We start from the raw sequence: 20,171 nt of genomic DNA on the forward strand, positions 1-20,171 counted from the left end.
TGGTATAACAATTTTACGATAAATCGACTAGCCTTACAATTTTATATACTGAGAATCCAGCCAAGCCTTACACTAGCAAGGAAAAGATAGTAGAGAAACAAAGTTAATTGGGAATAAAAATAATATAAAAGGAGATGTGACCGTGATACACGCAGGAAAAAGGAAAAAAAAGGGAAAAAAAATATCACGAATAATATCTATAATTCCTCAAATAAAGATAAAACAGTTGTCCAATTATAGTCAAACTCGAGTAAGTTCTGATTGTGAATTTGTGCTACCTTGTTGCATCAAATGGAACAAAATGCAGTAGTCCAACTTCAAAGAAATAATGGAGAGACCACTACTTTCGATAGTAACCGTTGATCTCTGGTAGGTGGTTAAAATTCTTTCTAAATCCAACACTTACCATACTCCAACAAATCACACTCATTTTAAATTCACATAAAAGAAAAATCTTAACCATCTATAGAAAATTAATGATTGTGATAGCATACTGATCCTCCATATTTTCCTACATTGGAGAGGATCCAAGTCCACCAACTTGAATAGCGATCCAACGCAGCTCGCGAATTTTAATAATACTTATACTTTACTATCAGTAAATCTCAGATACATATTATCCCAAAAAAAAAAAACAGATACAGGTCTTTTAAAGGGGGAAAAGGGAAAAAAAATGGTAATCACTGGAAGAGCTATAATTAGATCGATTATCAAAGATCTTCGAAATCTATATCATTTTCTATAACATCAATGCAGTATCCTACGGATTTTCCAGAAGCCATGGCTTCTGCTAGCTTCGATCGAGCTCTTTCATGGCGACGGAGCAGCAATACCGTGTTCAATACAGCCCATCTCACTTGAGAGTCCGCTTTCTTCTGTGTGAAGCCTAAGCTTTTGAGCAAACTATCCAACTACACCACAGAGAAATACAAGAGGCCTGAATGAAGTCGGTTTATGCAAATACATTTATTTCTAACTACACCTTCGTACTATACGGTGTAATCACTTGTATCCCTAAATTATTTTATTAGAGTGAAGTCAGTTTATGCAAATGCATTTATTTCTAACTACACCTTTGTACTATACGGTGTGATCACTTGTATCCCTAAATTATTTTATTAGAGATGTTGCGTGGGAATCACAAAGCCACAAATTATTTGCTGCTGAAAACATCGAGGGTAAAAAGAAAAATAATTTTTACGTGATATCTCACCCTCACGGGAAGACATTTTCAGGGAGCCTAATTGCTAACAAAAATAATGGGTTAATTGCTGATAGACTCCCTGTAATTCTATTGCAGCGGATGAACCATTTGTAGTTCTATTGATGCGGATAGCCTCCCTGGCATCTCGCCCAATTGCGGATATACCACTGTAGTACTAGTGGTGCGTAAATATAGACCCTGACTGAACTTTTTTGACTCAAGAGCGCGCGTGCGCACATACACTCACGCTCGCTCACTCAGATGGTCTATCCGCAGCCAATCAATAGTATAGGGATGCCGCACCAATAGGGCTACAGATGGTCACCCGCAATTCGGTGATAGATCAGGGATTCTGTCTGCAAATAACCCTAAAATAATTCAAGGGGTACATCTACAACTAAACTATTTTCAAAGGGTTTGGGGATTTTACCTTGTAAATGTCAGCAAGTCCTCCCTCAGAATATCCAAACAGAAGATACTCAGTTGCTACACCGGCCAGTGCTATGCATGAGAAACTGTTCAGCATCTGAGGGAAAATGTTCCAGTACTGAGTATAACTAAGACGTTTAAGTTTGATATTACCACTGTAAAATTAGTAACTTAATTACTACCAGAGTATACAATACGCCTAGTCACGGCCATTTGGTCTTTCTATCTTATTGCATTTGCATTAACCCTTGATACGTAGATTTAGAAATTTAAATAAACCAAGCATTGAATTACAACCTAGCCACATTTCTACACCATGATAGGCATACTGAACCATCATTCAAGGATGAAAACTTAGGCATTCTTTGAAACCACACATCACTTCCTAGGACTGATGAAATATTGATTCACTGGTGCGGTAATTTGTAGTACTTAATTATTTTGAACATATATATAAGCGATTACTTTATTTTATGATTGCCTCCAAGAGAAAATTTTTGTTTCAGCCATACATGATTTTAACTATGAAGGATGGTCATGTAAGCTTCTTGCTCTGCACTCTGCAGAAGATTGATTAAATGAAATTCTTCCGAAGAATTTGGTCAGGCCTCTATCATAAGATATGTTATTATAACATATTTAAAAAAAATATTTATAGTCCTAGTACACTGCATATAAAAGTTGACCAAGTGTGAAGATGCATCATAACCGTTCAAACCTGCTTTTGTTTTGTAATTCTAATTCTAGTTCAGATAAAATGGGTTGAATGAGCTCAAAACCTTGGAGTCTCATGAAGCGACAATTTAAGGTATCCACCTCTCTCCTCAATGCAAAAAATATTAACAATATGAAAGGGTACCATAGCAAGTGTAATCAATATCCACATGGATAGTAGCTGTCTCTTCAACAAAAGCAAGTAACAGAACATTTACAAATGAGACTGATAAAGAAAATCTGCAGAAGCTTATGGCATCTATGGTGGAACCGAAAGAAACATAGAATTATAAAAAGAAACTAAAAGCAGGCAAAAACATGTAAGTGGGTGTAATTTATCTTTTGCAAAAACTATAAATAAAAAATAAAGAGTTCTCACCTTTGCAGAAACTTTTCCAGCATCAATCTGCATAAAATAACACCACCATAAATCATAAGTCCAAGAAAGTAATAGACCAAGTCACAATACTCTTGACAGTGACACCTCATAACTAATAGCTTAATAGTAAAGTAATAAACTTATAAAACTGAGCTAAGACTTTGAGGTGGTTTGTCGAAGAGGAGATCAAATATGATGGTAAAGTTTTTTTTTAATTTTCACATTATATCCGAGAGGTGACCAAAGGACAAGTTACCAAAAAACAGTACACGACTGACACAAAGTTGATTTAATTATATATAAGAAATATTATTATAATGCAAAGTCCAAAAAGCCCCTAACCACCATCACACCATGGCTCTACAGAGAGCAAATGTTATTTACATGTGGAAGATAGCATCTGCAAGGAAAAAAACTTGGAGAGATGAATAGTAGCCTAAACTTGTGTTTCAGTGTTGGGGATAACAATTGTCTTATCCCAATTCCCCCTAGCTTAAGTTGTGAATATTGGTTAGCAGTTACTTATACTGTGATACACAACAATTACACTATTTGGATTTGTTTGATGTATAATATAAGAACACAATTTGAGGTTATTTGACCCTAAAATTAAATCAGTTCCTGATAATGAATTATTTCGTCTCGCCAATTCCTCTTTCCGGAACCTGTCCTAATATGTGGCTAAATATATTGAGCTCATTAAGCCATTCCACAAACTATGAAGACAAAGAAACATATCTTCATGCATATTAAGGGCTATCTCCTCGATTAGTTGACCGCTATCATATCCTTATTACTAAGAAGAAGATCTAAGGTACAAAAGCATTCATCATCTCTGCTTGTGTTTATTTATTCCTTAGCACATATTGTTAACCTTATCCTTTACTTGTGCCAACTTAACCAACTAGGAATTTGTCTGGACAATCATCACCCCTCTGAGATTTTGCTCTCTCGCAGGAGAAAGAATGATATCTCAGGTATACCTCAACAGAATACACCATGGTTCATACATTGCACAAACATAATAAAAAAATATGATGCTTCCTTAATTAATATAAAAAATGGTATCTCAGGTATTCCTCAACATAAAACACAATAGCTCATATGTTGCACAAACATAATTAAAAATATGATGCTCCTTAATTAATGCAAATATATGCTTCTATTGTAAAGAATACCATATATTTAAATTCTAATAATGTTCATATAAGCAGAAATAAGTTAGATAAAAATATAAATATAAATCCAGATAAAATTAAACCATAGAGAAAAAACCTCCCAGACTCATCCAAGAGGTGAGCTGCCGCACATGGCGATTTCTGAAATAGTACATAGAGATTCCAGGAAATATTAAAAATATTTCATAGCTTAAGGAATACAAACAGGAACACTTTACGATATAGCATCAAATAAAGGAGCGATGAGGAGATGCAGACAGAATCAAACAATGAAACAACAGGAACAGTAAGGTTGTAAGAAAAAGTTACTTCTTCGACAAACTCTAAATCCACAAAAGCAGTGCCAGCTTGAACATTCAGAGATTGATCCTTTATAAAGGCTTCCAAGCTTGATAAAGTATACCCCTTTGGAAGAATTCCAAGCAAGTAAGCAATTAAGAAGTGGCCAGCCTCATGCTGCATACAAGTATAAGACTAAATGAAGTTACTTCAAGAAGATATCAAATTTACTAATTTCCCTGCATAAAATAGATAGCCACTCGGTGCATTTAACCAAAAGTTCCAACAATAATACGTAAAACAATCAACTCTACATCTTTTAGCACAACATAATGTTTAACCAAAAATTCAATAGCTGACATGCTACTGAAATACATTTTGGTTTATTATACATCTTTCATCACGGCATAGCATGTTCCAAATTATTAGTGACGAGTCAACAAAACTAACCTATCCAATAAAAGAATAATTGATGAACTCATTGTCATTATCAAGCACTACAATCAAATAACTAAAAAAGAAAACTCAGTAATACCAGTTAGATTCATTTTACCTGAATAACCCTGTTATGATACTTTTGGCTGAGGTTGTGACCAATAGTATCAAGTATCAAATTCCGTACACCTCCATCAAAAGAGATCTAAGAAGATAGTATTAGTTAGTACATGAGAGCACGTGCAAGATGGGCAAAGAAAATAACAAGAGTAAATTTTCTTCCCAGTAAGATAGTAACTTTTCTTCCCAATAGATTCAATGAGTAATGCAATCAAGCAATGGCCTGGCCTAGTTCTAGCAACTTCGTATCAGTGCTATCTGAGAAAGAGCTGCAACTCTTAGCTGAAGAAATTAGCAGAGCTCAGCATCCTATTTGAGAAACAGCTGCAACTTTAGCTGAAAGTGGAGCTTGCTTTGAATACTGCTGTTGACTAATTCATGAGTAACTCAGATTTGGAAAAGTCTAGCTTAGTCGAATCAGATGCACAATCCAGTAATGCCAACGGCCATCAAGGTGTACGATTTGTTTTATGTAACATTTTTCCAACTATAGAATTGCACTGTTCCAAATCATTCATCAATATATAGCACTGATAGGAATTGACTAACCTCCTTCACTGCTCTTATTTACTTCACTATACTAATACTCACATATTCCTCTCATGTTTTCGTGTCTATAATTTTTCTAACCTTCAAGGTTTTTCACATTTTGCTTTTCGTATCAAGCAAACAAAAAGTAAATGCAATGAATCTGAACTGGAACTGGAACAACAGTCGAGGTTTTCAGGGATGCTATTATCCATAAGTTGCTTTTCTCCATACATCAATTTAGCCCATATCCTCAAACTCAAACCACCAACTAATCCGCTCTTGATTCTACCAATCAAATTACACAACTTTCCTCCATCCTAATTGGGCACATAAATTACTAATGTCCTATATAGCTACAAATAAACCTTTTCTCCAACCCAAATCTTCTCTCAAAGATCTGTAACATGTACAAACTATGTCTTATACAGTTACATACCCTTTTCCACCCTCCTAATGTCTTCTTCCTGCTGCCTTTTAATGGTCCATCTCATATGGTGAATGTGACTCATGCAAATTCAGCAAACAGTTAACATTCTGAATCCAAGGTAATAACTAACTATTATTATGTAAATTATTGGATAAATGTGTGCTCACCAAATCAACCGACCATAAAAACAGTAATCCCACTGATATATACAATATCTGTAGCTGAGAAAGTCCAAATGCAAACCATGCTGAAAGCCCTCCTAAAACTGCAGCAAACTGGAGGTTTCTCTCAATTGAACCTAAAGTAACGTCCACCGGTGACAAGAAAGAAGATGTATCTATTCCATTTAACTTCAATTCATCGAGGGTATAGAGTCTCTGCGGCACCTGCACCAACATTTCAAATCCGAGATCAAAGCCAAAACATCAGCAAAGGTAAGTGTGGGTTTGATTATTTGTTCCTCTAAAATAATAAATAGTACTATTTATGTGAGTATGAATTCATGCATATGCTGCAATAGATCGAAAACATATATCACATAGTAACTGCAAAATATAAGGATTACTAGACTAAATAAACTCAAGACTATTAGCGCCTATTATTCTAGAGCTAGCAGATCTAACAATTAACTGGGGTTCAAGAAGAACGGAAAAAACATTAATATGTCAAACAAAATGGCATACTTCTTATCACATTCATTTATGAGCCTTTATCAAATAACCAAGGGGCATTTTCTTAGTCTTCCATTTACAGGAAAGTTTGAAGAAATCATCGGCATCTTCAAGCAACATGCAGTAGCCTCGAAAAAAAATATTTAGCTCTACTTATCAATCAATTTGTAGTAAAAATAAACACCAGTAATCTGACAAAAGTAATTAGAAATAATCTAACTGTTCCACATGTTTCTAGCAAAATGGTTCTCATGAAAAAGGGACTTGTTTATAGTGCAAATATTATGTTCATCTGAACCAGGACACGCCGATCAAAAACCAGTATTGCGCTGTTATTGTTCTGGAAATTGGCATCATAGGAGCCAAAATGGAACTCTCGTTTAGCTAGCATTGCCTCTCTGAGGACCCGGCTATTACTGAATACAGTTACCTAGGGTGACATATTTGACAACCATGAAAAACCATCTAAAATGTACAGAAATATTCCAGTTAGATTTTATATCATATGGAAACTGTAAGCATGCAAGCATATCTTTACCTAAGCATGTCAAGAATAACAAGTGCTTTTCTTAAAGCTCGTGAATCAGGCCCATTTATTTATTCGACAAAGTTTAAAGCTATATTTCAGTTTGTTGTTCAGCTCATTCTAAACAACAATCGTAATCAGTAAAACCGAATCATGAAACCCAGCTAATGTATATTATCATGAAAATCACAGAGAGAACTCATATGGCAAGGCTTGAATTCAAGCAAAGAAATCTAAAATTAAGTATCAAGAGATCAGAGAATATCGACCTGCCTCGCTGCTCCAAAGCACCTTAGACCACCAGGATTCTCCTGCTGTTCCTTGACAAAAAGCAGTGCTTCCCTCTCATTTCCCTTCCGCAGCAAATCATCTACTCTTTCTAGGATCTGCAACCGTCCATACGCAGGCTCAACAGATTTCGAAGTTGACTCAGTAGGATTGACAGCTTTGATTGTCAATGTCCTCGGCCTGAAACGAAGTAAACAACCATGGTAATAGCAAGTAAAACTCATTTTTCTTAAGAACAAAACAATTTCTTTAGATGATAAGGGCATATACCTTTTTGGTTTAGAATAAACCTGGACCACAGACCCAAACAAAATGCCTCACACAGCAATAGCAGCCATCCACATATAATGACATCATAACACTTTCTGAGCCACAGAAATAGAAGAGACAAACCAAATCCAAGAAAAGCAAACAAAACCAAACAAAAAACATAAATTACAGCGGTTTAGAAAATCAATACACATGAAGGAACATAAAGGAATTAAGGACTCAGAAAAAAAAAAGAATATACGTGTAATTGCATTACGCTAGATTGAGACCACAAAGTGACCACATTAAAACTTTAAAAAGCAACCTTTTTGAGCCACACAGAAAAGAAAATCCAAAATATAAGAGCAAAGCATGCACTATAATAGTTATCAAAATAGGAACTTTCAATTGCAGGTTTAAACAAACTCATGACGAAAAAAAAAAAACAAAAGAAGCAATAGTGAAACAGTGCCCTGATAAACTTCAAGGATGACAGATCAAACATAAAAGTTTTTCTTAATCTCCACATCCGAGTAACAGCAAAAACATCACCATTTCATTGACTATCACTACCATATCATGCAAAAAAATTGATGGATCAAATAAATACAACCTGAAAAATATCACCATTTGATTGACTATCATTATATAAAGACAGTTGTCTCCAACATCAAGCCAATATTACAGCAGTCACACACCTCCACAGTAATCATGGGCCTACGCGAGCCCAAAAAAACAACCAAAATACTTCAAAACTACATATTCCCTCTCTCGCACACAAAAAGGGCAAACACCTAGAACTCCTGAGATGCAGACCCAACATCCCCCTTCCCCTTGCCTTGCTTTTTAGGCAACAGCGTCTGATGAATGTTAGGCAAAACTCCTCCATTAGCAATTGTGACCGTCCCCAGGAGCTTGCTCAGTTCTTCATCGTTCCTCACTGCAAGCTGGATGTGCCTCGGCACGATTCTGTTCTTCTTGTTGTCCCTTGCGGCATTACCAGCTAACTCCAAAACCTAAACCACATTGAACAGGATTAGATCAGAGAACGCAGTACAATACCGTACTTTAGTTGCCACTTCCAAAACACTACCTAGACTAAAGAAACATAGATTAGTTACCGCCCTAGTAACTCAGAACAAAATTAAAATTTGACTGCAAATTTCCCCAAAATTCAAAAACGCCCTCGTGATAGTTTCTTAAGAAACGAGAGATGAAACACTGCCCTATTACCAACTAAAATATCTCTAAAAATCACATTTTGATTGCATATTTCCCCAACAAACCTGAGCCCCTAGCAGAAGAACATAAAAAGTCACCATTTTTAATTCCCCACAATGAAATATTAATCGCAAAACAGCTCCAGCGACCAGATCATCAACCCTACTTTAAGCACTTCAATCATCAACCCCAACCAACCAACAAACACCCAAATATTTAAATCCAAACCCTAAAGGTAACAAAATTGCTCACCTCGGCAGCGAGGTACTCAAGAACCGCAGAGAGGTACACCGGAGCTCCGGCGCCGACCCTCTCAGCGTACTTTCCCGCCTTCAGGAACCTAGCGATCCTGCCAACGGGGAACTGGAGCCCAGCCTTGCTCGATCTCGACACGGATTTCGAGCTCTTGGGCTTCCCCCTCCCCCCCTTCGTCGACGCTGCAGAGCTCATCGTCGAGGAACGATAATGAAGGAGGAACTTGGAAGGGCGCAAGAGAGAGATATAGGGCTGCGATGAGCTAGGTCATCTCGGAGGTTTTATATAGAGGGGGAGCTGTGTCGTGATTGGTTGATGGATGTTGACGAGGATCGCCAGGGTGGACGGTCGTGATGGAGTAGCGGAGGGATGTGGATCTTGGTAATGTCGCGGCGAAAGGTGATGGGCCACAAAGGCGGGGTTTTTTCAAGCCTACCTCTCAAGACAGCCCGCCCAGAATTACTCTCACGGGCTGCACTAATCCTCCACCTGCCCTTTAAACCCTTCGCCTTGCCCCATTTCGTCGTCCTCTCTCTCTCTCTCCTCTCTCGTTCCCCCAAATTTCTCTCTTTCCTACATCGAACGATGAAGCGGTCGATACCGAGCAGGACCAGGAGCTACAGCCCTCGCCGCCTCAGCCACAGCCTCCCCGCCGGAAACACCTACGAACGACCACCCACGACCGCCACCCCCGCGGCGGCGCGGCAGGTCGGGCGGGCCGGAGGCGGAGGGGTTCAGGGATCGGCGCTCCGCCCCCTCGGCTCCGCATCCGCAACATCTCTCTCGATGCTAGGTCATTTACTTTCGTCCCATCTCATCGATTAGTTTCTCTCGAGAGCTAGGGTTAGGGTTGGGGATTAGAGCTTCATCTCTCATCATAAGTAGTATTTGTCTCATCTTGTCAGGGGATTTGTCTGTTGTTCTCTGGGCTTGTCAATTTATAAGTCGTTGATTGCTTGACTTCATGTTGCAGTTAAAAGAATTAAGTTTTAGAATAACGTGAGCATAGGGTGAAAGAACTGCTCTTGTCGGAACCAAAATTTGGATGGTCTTAGATTCTCATTTTATTTAAAGGATGAAGTTGAGATACAAAATGTGACGGATCTTTATGCAGAAACGCTATATGAATCATATGTGTTATAGGAGTTAATATGTCTGGGATCACGAAAGACTTGTGGTTATGATTCAATTCTTTATTCAAATCCAGTCAATTTGTCTGATTACTCACCTCTTACGAGAAATAAATAAAATGCCACACTGTGTAAAAAGATTATGTATGCGACAACTATTAAGTTTGTAATTTGTAAATAGGTTCATTTCCCTGCTACAAAGTACAAACCTTTTAGTTATGGATCCTATGCAAATTACAAAGTATGTCATATCTCATATGTAAATTGCTTCAATCCTTTTCCTAAAATGAAAAGATTTGGTTGACTGCTGCAATTTTACTGATCTAATGCTACACTTCACATAATTTAAAGTTTTGAGATTTGACGAATACAAGGAAAAAAGTTCTTAAACTTGTTAGTACATTTAATGTACTTTGTTACTTAGATTAAGTATTTAGTTTTCAAACTATGGTCATATTTGATGATTTATCAGTTGGCAATATGAAAACACAACATTCTAGTAACTTTAGGATATTACGATTGCTGAAACTCTTACTAAATGTAGGATAAAGGCTTTGTTACTGTTGTTGTTAAACAGCCAGACATATTTTGAGGTTAGGGTTTTAACAGGTAGTAGGTTTTACTACTTTGTTATGGGGTTACAAAAAAATCTTCCCTCAAATGCCCTAATTTTGACAAAACATGTGTCATCATTTAATTCAATAATAGATCAACTCATCTGTACACAAGTCATTTTTTAGTTGAATGGGTTAATTATTGGTAAAGAATTCAAGTTTAGAAGAAAATAAGCATAGGGTGAAGAAATGCTCTTTTCGCGGACTCACATAAAACCAAAATTTGGATGTTCTTAAATTCTCATTTTACGGCAAGAATAAAATTGGGATATAAAATGTAGTGCTTCTTAGGATTTCATCCAGAATCGATTATATGAATCATGAGAGGTATAGGAGTTGATCCATCTGGGTTCATTAGATACTTGTGGCTGCGGTTTCAATTCTTTATTCAGATATAGTCAGTTAGTAAGATTAATCAGCTCTTAACGAGTAATAAATAAGATGCCACGCTGTGTAAGAAGATGATGTGTGCAACAGTGTGTCAAGTTTTTAATTTGTAAATAGGAGTATTTCCTTTCTACAAAGTACAAACCTTTTAGTTATGGATTCTTATACAAATCACAAAGTATATCATATGTAAATCACTTCAATCCTTTTCCTAAAGTGAAAAAGATTTGGTTGTCTGCTGCATTTTTTTTGGATCTAACGCTGGACTTCACATGATTTGTAGTTTCAAGATATGATGAATACAATAATTTTTTTGCCTAAACTTATTAGTACTTTTAAATTTTAAATTACTTTGTTACTTAGATTAAGTATTTAGTTTCTGTTGGACTATAGTATGGTCATATATGACGGTTTATCAGTTTATAATATACATACACAACATTCTAGTAACTTTAGGATATGACAATTGCTAAAATTTTTATTAAATGTAGGATAAAGGCTTTGTTGCTTTTGTTGTTAAACAATGACACATATTATGGGGTGCAACATAAAATGAACATCATTTTTTCTTCGTTCTATTGTTTATAAGAAAAACTTGCTTTTCTCATAGTTGACATTTGTGACTATCCTAGGCTACGTTCACTGTTATAAATAGCGGTAAATAGCTCTGCAATAGCGGCGCTAATAGCGTTAGCGGTCCTTTCCCGCGACGCTATCGCCCGCTACGCTATCGCGCAATAGCGGTGACATATTGCGGAATATGTTTGTTTGCAAAAACGGCCAATAGTGTGTCATAACGATAAATAGTGAGCGATTGCATTCGAAATTTGCTTTTTGACTGCTATTTAAAAGCGGTTTGAGGCTTATTTTTTAAAAATTAAACTCAACCATTGACCATTGCATTTCACTATCTCCTGTGATTTTTAGCATACTCCCGCCACCTCTCATATCCTCTGACACCTATCTTGATACTTCCTCTCACCTCCTTCACCGTGAGCTCCTCTTAGGGCAGTCCTGTCACCGCTAAGCTCTTCTTCTTGAAAATGATGACTTTTTGACTTCTCCAGTCATCTTCGGTATTACGTGATGGTTACATATCTATTTCATGTTTAGGATCTCTTTAAATCATCCAATGTGTACTTTTAGATTTCTTAGATTTCTTAGATTTTTCTTTAATTTTTCTTTTTTTAGTTTTTATACATATCTAAATTAGATTGTTATTTGACTTTGCATTTTTTACCGTTATTTTTGCCGCAATAGTCAGAAATAGCTTTAGCGATGCCTCACCGCTACGCGACGCTATCCGTTATCGATAACCTTGGCTATGTTGCATTGGTACTTGCATTGGTACGGTATGGGTATGGGTATGGGTATGGGATTCAACAAATTTGTTAAAGGTAAGGTCATAGAAGTTGGGAACGTTGTACACTATAATGAACCGCGAACCGGGTTCAATCGTCCCAAATTCGGGTGGAACATGACTCGATTCACCAACTCTAGCGACTTAGAATTCAAACTAGTTAATTTAAAAAAAAACTCTTTTCAAAATAATAAACAACAAAGAAAGTGAGAGATTAAGCAAATAAAATATGCATATCTTAATTGCAACATGATTCTCAAGGTTCTTTACCATTACCGATATCAACTAGCATTTAAGACCTAAACCTAAGGGGTACCACATTTTCTAGCATACTATATAAGCCTACCCCCCTCGTAATCGATTCCTAATTAGTGGTGTACCACGTTTCCATACCCGTCCCATGAACTGGAACGATCTAGATTCCATTCAACTATGTGTAGTGTATAGAGACGGCTATATAAATATTTATATACACATATATTATATATTTGAATTGCTAATTTATACGAGAAAAAGGATGAGAATTAAATTCTTATGACAATTTTATGTTTCTTTTATTATGTGGATTATAAATTGGAAAATCACTTGTTTCTGAACCAGACATCCAAAATGACCCTTAAATCATAATTCAAAACCTGACCTATGTCCAACATGTTTCACGAAGGGGATGTGAAGTGTAGGATATATGTCCAAAAAATGTATGATAAGTGTTTTAAATTAAAACATGTATTGTATAATTGAGGACATGTTTGAATAAATGTATGTATGTATGCAAAGAGTGTCCAAGGAGTTTGGGTATGGATACGGATATGTGTTTGGTTCAGGTACGACTTCAGATTAGAAGTATATAGCTAACGTAGATCGTCGATGTTATTGTCCTTTTGCTCTCTCGTTTAATTTTAGGGTTATTTGCATATATACCCTTAAATGATGGGTATTTGCAAAAGTACCCCCAAATCTTAGTATTTGCAAACCTACCCCTCAGATCATCAATTTCGCAATAAAAAAATCCAAAATCAATCAATCATCAAGTTTGATTGGCTAATTTGTAATTTTAATGCAAAAACTAACAAAATAGTCAAATTTTTACTTACCAAGTTGTTGATTTGTTGATTTTAGGGTTTATCCCCCTCCAAAGTTGATGATTTGGGGGGATGTTTTGCAAATTACACATGATTTAAGGGGTAATATGAAAATATCCCTTAAGTTTATTGGTTATCATACGGCAATTTCTAATTGAAGCGTTTACATGTCATTTATAATATGTGGGTAATTGGTCTATTTAATGCATATTTGAAAGTAAGATTGTCATTTCCACCCTTTTCAGATTTATGTTACTTTCATTTCTTCATAGATAAATTGATGAAAATATTTATTTTATTTTTATTCAATGTTTTTTTCTTGTGCAGGCCAGAGGATCTTCGGGTCCCATTCGAACGCTTTGGTCCTGTTAGGGATGTTTATCTTCCGAGAAACTACTACACTGGGTATAGTTTAGATGAATCTTGAAGACATGACTTTATTGTTCTTTATAATTTTCTCGTGCAAGTTCCATTTGTATATTTTTCTCCACCATTTAACATGATTTTTTCTGATCTTTTTAACCTTAATTGACCTTTAACCTTTCATTTTAATCATGCTTAATTTTTATTTTATTCATTGCTAAATAAGTGAATTGTTTCCATTTTTAATGTAAACGATTGAGCTCTATAAGTCGCTCAAAACTTTGTTGCTGCCTATCATCCTCTCTAGATTCATATGCACTCCACAACATTTTTTTTTTTGGGAAAACAAAGAGTCAAATTACAGATTCATCTTAAGTTTTGAGGCAAGGTACGAATCAAATTATGGCTTTCTATATGGCATATTTTGGAGTTTTTGGAAGGACACATGAGCTCCTCTTAAAGGTTTAATATTTTTCTGGGCTTCCAATTCACATTACTATTTGACATGCTATAGAAACACTCTTTTCAATGCCACAATTGTTTTCGTGGTAATCGTGTTACAAAATACTGTTCTATTGTATTATTAGCTGGTTTTGTACTCTTCGCTTGTGAAATTATTTCTAAATTTGCAGGATAAAATATGGTTGTTTCATGATCATGATAAAAAATTTCCCATGATTTTGCTAACTATTAAGCAAAAACTCTTAAGAATTAGCTACTCGGTGAAATTGACCTCAATAATTTTGGTTTTGATTTTAATGTTTCAACTCATTGATGTGTGCTTTCAACTTGTTTAAACTAAATACTGAATACCATGAACACTTTTATTTTTGCATCTTTGAGTCAGAAAATTCCTTAAAGCTTATGTTTCTAGGAATATACTCCTTAATAAAATATTTACATTTATCAAGCTGGTACCAATGATTAAATCTGGATTTTAGCTCATAGAAAATCACAACTTGATGCAAGATGTATTTACCTGAGACTTCCATTGCATTCGTTTGAGAGGGTTAAAAATAAATCATGTTTTACTGAGCAATTTATAATTGATGGATGGAGCTTTAGAGCTTATAACAGGCTGGTGCTGAAAGCTTTTGATTTGTCATGTTTCTTGCCTCCAGGCACAAGTCTTTCTCACCTGTCCCTTTATCTCTAATCATGATTTGATGGGAGAAACTAAATGGTGACTGTTCGTTTAATGAATGCTTATGTCATAATTTACAAATGTATTACAAGGTGTGACAGTTTGACAACAGTGCATGTGATAACAAGGGTACAAGTTTGCGGTGTAACGTTGTCTGAAGTTCAAACTAAATGACATTGAATGCATCTGTAAATAAAGATGAGTTCTTGGCCCTAAACTTTCTCTTGGTAATATTCAATTTTAAACTGACCTTGTAGGGAACCCCGTGGCTTTGGATTTGTGAAATTCCGAAATGCTGAAGATGCAGCTGAGGCCAAATTTGAAATGAACCATCAAGTTATTGGTGGGCGTGAAATCTCAATTGTATTTGCTGACGAAAATAGGAAAACTCCACAGGAAATGCGATCCACAAGGCACACTAGGTATTGCTGAGTCTTTAACTTATCCCTTTAGTTAAATGAGCCTGCTTTCGATAGAGCCATAGAGGGAATTTCTTCTTAGCTGTAACACATACTTCTCTTTTTTTATTTTGGCTTATGCAGTGGAAGATATGGTGGAGGCCGAAGGTCATCAAGATCTCCTAGGCGCGGCCAATGTCAGTTATCTGGAACCAATCTGTTTTAGTTTGTGTAATTTGCATGAAAGAATTTGCCATATTATTTCTAATTTTTGCTTCCTGAACTGATGGTCATGAGTTCCTTTTCCTTTGGCAGCATATTCGCGATCTCGTTCACCAAGACACAGCTCAAGGTTTGAATTTTTTTATTTTAATGTTGTAGATTACGTCATTGTTCTTTGCTATAATTGAGCTGTCAATCAATCATGACTTGGTTCTTGTTTTGTTATACTAGATCTTGCTTATAATTATTTTTAGCTTAGATTTTTTTTAATATTGTGACTTGCCTTGAATACATTGCTTCCACACTGTGTTTGAGTGCTGCTTTTTAATATTTGTCTCATACTTCTTTTCTTATAGAAATATTATCCTCATTGCATCTTTTGCTTATGAGACTCACATCATTATCATCATTATCTGATTTATAACTCTATTGCTTATTTCTAGTGAAATTCTTGGCTCATATTAATGATATCATCATGTCTCTATAATTCTTACTATTAGTATCACAAAATCTTTATTCATGCTTCACTCAGTTTAGCAGCCTGACCTTCCAAGTATCAACAGGTTGCTTAAACATGTACCCAGATGGCAAACTAATCTGTTAGTAGCATATTAGTCACTGAAGTTGTGCACTAGCTGTACGATTGATGTGTTATCCAGAATTAGCACGCTAGTCATAGAAATGCTATGTACTGTAACTGTAGACGGTGAGATGCTGAACTAGCCGTTTTTTACTCCTAAAACAAGTATGGTACATTATTGGTACTCAAGTAGCATGAGCTTCTTACTAGACCTACACTAGCAAGTTAACCTTGGTCACAGACAGGCAGATTAGGGTTGAAGTGGTATGGAGCCACGAGTGAATATATTGTCTGGAGCAATTAGTTCTAAGTATAGGTTAAAATGATAGAATGAAAGTAATCGATGTAGTAGTAAATGGTATTGCATAAAAATAGTAGAGTGATCCTAGAAATAGCAGGTTGACAAAACAGTGGGTCGTGTTGCTACTGCAGTCTTAAAAGTTAAGGAAAAAAGGTAGGTTAACAGTGTCTACTGAAAGAGGTGGTAATAGTGGTCATGGTCTAATGAAATGTATAAGCTCAAATAAGGCGATACCAGTTATCTTTAAACTACACGGATAAAAAAAAAAGATGCCCATTGAACTTAAGAAAATCTGAAAATGGATTATCACCACATTACCATAGTCTTTAGAATGTATTTCTCAATTCGAGAATAATTTCAAAGAAGTTAAATAGATTCATATGGAACATCATGGGCTTGCAATTTCCTTTCACCATCAACATGTCTATGATTTGGAGAATAAAAACAGTTCCTTTCTCTGTATCTCTTAGTTAGAAAATCAAATCTATCTTTCTGTTCTGTTCTACAACATGATGCTTATCCTTGATTTCTGGAGCAAGCGATTCTGACCTTTACCTTTTTTTGGTTCTTTGGAAGCATCACCTACTTCACCTGTGGATGGCAATTTGAATCCAGAATTCCGTAGTTCTTCTTAGTCCCTTTGTAAATGACACTTAGCCTCTCAAATATTTCCCTCTCTTTCATCCTAAGGCAATTCCTGCTTGATTGCTAAGGGTGTTCAGTTAGAAGGGACACAAACACGACATGGATGGCAATTTGAATCCAGAATTCCATAGTTCTTCTTAGTCCCTTTGTAAATGACACTTTGCCTCTCAAATATTTCTCTCTTTCATCCTAAGGCAATTCCTGCTTGATTGCAAAGGGTGTTCAGTTAGAAGGGACACAAGAATGACATGGCCGCACCCACTGAGGCACCTAAAGCATCAGCTACATGATGGGAAGTATGTCCTATATAACGGTTAACACATACATAGCACCGCTTATAATCTTTCTACTTCAATGTTATGGTGTCACTTTAATGAATTGTGCATTGTTTACTCAGATTTTAACTACATGTGTGAATTTGTGATTGGTTGAAATGGTCATTGATTTCATACATTTAACACATGTCAGTCGGGGTGTTGCAGTGTTCTATATGTATTTGGCTTTCTAATGTCATGTCTATTGAGGTGTTATTTTGCTGAATAAGTAGGATTGAACATGGTAAAATATGCACATGAATACGAGGAAAATGTACCATGATATTGATATCATCTTCTTCTCTTTTCTGCTTATGATTTAGTTATGTTTCAAAGTTGTTAGTTGCAGGATTTGTAAGAGGTATAAGCTACTTGCTTATTCGTTGAAGCTGGTCCGTGTTTTGATGGATTAAAATGTTGTTGCTCATGCAGATCAATAAATTGAAAAAAGGGCCTTTGAATGAACAGTTTAGTAAAGCCAAAGTGAAAGAGACCTACTTGACTACCGTTTTTCTTTGAAAGCTACTTGTATCATTAATTTTCATCTCTCGAACAGTTAACTACCAAATCACATGGTTTGTCAAATAAACTATCACAATGTAGGTTTATGTTTTATTTTGTATATCTGAAATATTAATGTTTTGGCTTTGCGTATTATCAGTTAAAAAAGAGAATAGAGCTTGTAATAGCCCAAAGATTTTTGCAAGGAGCCAATCAGTTCCTCCGCTAAAGATAAAAAAAATTCCAGAGTACATATTATGTCGGTCTAAGAAAGATGAGGCAAAGGGATCTGAAGTAATGTCCAAAGATAGAGGCAAAGAGCTTGTGAAGTTTCATGCTGTTCATGAGCCAAACCATTTTAGACGATAACATGTGTTTGGAAGAATGACTGTGTTCAAGAATTTGTGGACTTGCAGGTAAAAGTCACATTCGAAAATATGCATCGTTTGTCAAATAAACTATCACAGTGTAGGTTTATGTTTTATTTTGCTTATGTTGAAGATTAATATTTTGGCTTTGCATACTATCCAGTTAAAAAGAAAATAGAGCTTGTAGTAGACCAAAGATTTTTTCAAGGAGCCAATCAGTTCTTCTGCTAGAGATAAAAATCTTTTCCAGAGTAAAGATTATGTCGGTCTAAGAAAGACGAGGCAAAGAGATCTGAAGTAATGTGGGTCTAACAAAGATGAGGCAAAAGAACTATAAAGTATCATGCTGGTCATGAGCCACCATTTTAGAGGATAACTTTGTATGGAAGAATGTACCATAATTGTGTTCAAGAATCTATGGAATTACAGGTAACTGTCATACTCCAACAATATGCTCAGTTAGCTTCAGAAAACTTCCTTTAAATTTTCAACATGTGGGATTGAATATCTTACAGTTATAAGTCCGTACATGCATACTTGTATTAAATTATCCTGGATTTTCTGTTCCTTTAATTTCTTTCTTGTGTTGTACTATAGGGTTAATTGTGGATAGACCCCTTCAAGTAGCGCCGTTTTGAACTTACTACCCTTCCAATTTCATTGTTATGGATAGACCTCTTGTAGTATCATATATTTTGAACTTACTCCCCTTTTAGTTTTATTGTTGCCGGTAGCTACCCCGTGTGATTTTTTTTTTTTTTTTGAAATCCGGTTCTTACTGTTCACAATAAGATGTTGTATCTCCTTTAATTCCTTTTGAACTTACTGATAAGTATAAATGCAGGGAGCGAGCTAGAGGCACACGTCATGATCACTCTCCACAAAGCTCGCTTACCCCACCTCATGGTGATAGGGAATACAGGCCAGAGCAACAATCCCCCAGCCCTCGGAGGAAGGAGAGAAGCCTGTCTAGGTCTCGATCTTACAGGTTAATACCATCTTTTCTCTCGCTTATTGCACATAACCGCCTCATCTGTACTTTTCAGTTGCAGAAAACACCTCTCAACTCATTTGTAAGCACTTAGCTCCCCTTAATTCACGAGGAGAAGGGGGTGTTGCCTGCAATTAATCTTTCTACAAATAGCAATCCAGAGGTGCTAAGTGCTTGTGAATGAGTTGAGGGGTGTTGAGAGCAGCTAAAGGTATAGATGAGGGGGTTACATACAATTTACCATTTTTTTGGGAAACTCAACGTCTTACTCTGATTTCTCTGTTGGGCAGTCCTCGGTGATGGCCCACGCCACAATCGAGCAATGTGAGCTGGTAGGTCTGGAGATGGGATATGTTACCTATCCTTCATTAGACGTAATGCTATTATGTTAGCATGTTTTGGTTATGTAAACTATTTAGGATCTTGAAGATGAATTTGACATGTTGATATTCTGTGAAGTTGCATTTTCATTAACTGGCCTTTTTGAATTTGGTATGAAAGTTGTTTTATGGCCTTTGTGCAATTTATGTCTTCTGTTTGTAGCCACCAAATATGCTGGTCCCCTTGATTTTGTATTGTGATGGATACGTTCTTTTTTTCCTCTTTTCTTTTGTTGTTGTTGTGTTTTGGTGTGGGTGGGGGTGTTGTGTGTGTGGTAACCAAGCGCGATCTTTCGGTTTTAGGTAGCTACAACCTACAGCCAAGAGTTGTGCAAAATCATATGAAAAACGAATCCAAATGTGAGGATAGAATGTCAGGGAAAATTTGCAAAATAGTCCGTTTTTGTTAATTTAGTAAAATAGATTGTTTTGCTAAATAATTAGCAAAATAGACTTCTTTTGAAAAAAAAAGAGGTCGGTTTTGA

At 36.1% G+C, this 20,171-nt stretch overlaps 2 protein-coding genes and 1 pseudogene across 2 annotated transcripts; 1 reads left to right on the forward strand and 2 right to left on the reverse strand.

The window, feature by feature from the left end:
- Positions 547-7,417, reverse strand: LOC109851453. Its single transcript, XM_020421586.1, has 7 exons — positions 7,163-7,417; positions 5,864-6,082; positions 4,737-4,823; positions 4,214-4,360; positions 2,727-2,753; positions 1,635-1,730; positions 547-911 (listed from the first exon to the last, which is right to left on the reverse strand). Exons 1-7 carry the CDS (start codon positions 7,403-7,405, stop codon positions 711-713), a joined length of 1,020 nt encoding a protein of 339 aa, XP_020277175.1. The 5' UTR covers positions 7,406-7,417; the 3' UTR covers positions 547-710.
- Positions 8,034-9,170, reverse strand: LOC109851455 (histone H2AX). Its single transcript, XM_020421587.1, has 2 exons — positions 8,904-9,170; positions 8,034-8,446 (listed from the first exon to the last, which is right to left on the reverse strand). The coding sequence occupies exons 1-2, from the start codon at positions 9,099-9,101 to the stop codon at positions 8,225-8,227; spliced, it is 420 nt and encodes a 139-aa protein (XP_020277176.1). The 5' UTR covers positions 9,102-9,170; the 3' UTR covers positions 8,034-8,224.
- Positions 9,477-19,874, forward strand: LOC109851454 (annotated as a pseudogene).

The sequence above is a fragment of the Asparagus officinalis genome, chromosome 8 (assembly GCF_001876935.1).
Source record: "Asparagus officinalis chromosome 8, Aspof.V1, whole genome shotgun sequence".
NCBI lineage: Eukaryota > Viridiplantae > Streptophyta > Magnoliopsida > Asparagales > Asparagaceae > Asparagus > Asparagus officinalis.

Bases quoted from the DNA above. Each gene is read 5' to 3' on its own strand.
- LOC109851453 (XM_020421586.1), bottom strand. From the start codon at position 7,405: ATGAGTTTTACTTGCTATTACCATGGTTGTTTACTTCGTTTCAGGCCG. The intron at 4,824-5,863 runs GTGAGCACACAT...CTATCTTCTTAG, and splicing joins TTTTATGGTCGGTTGATTTG to ATCTCTTTTGATGGAGGTGT. The intron at 2,754-4,213 runs GTAACTTTTTCT...TATTTTATGCAG, and splicing joins ATTTAGAGTTTGTCGAAGAA to ATTGATGCTGGAAAAGTTTC.
- LOC109851455 (XM_020421587.1), bottom strand. From the start codon at position 9,101: ATGAGCTCTGCAGCGTCGACGAAGGGGGGGAGGGGGAAGCCCAAGAGC. The intron at 8,447-8,903 runs GTGAGCAATTTT...AATGTGGTTTAG, and splicing joins TTGAGTACCTCGCTGCCGAG to GTTTTGGAGTTAGCTGGTAA.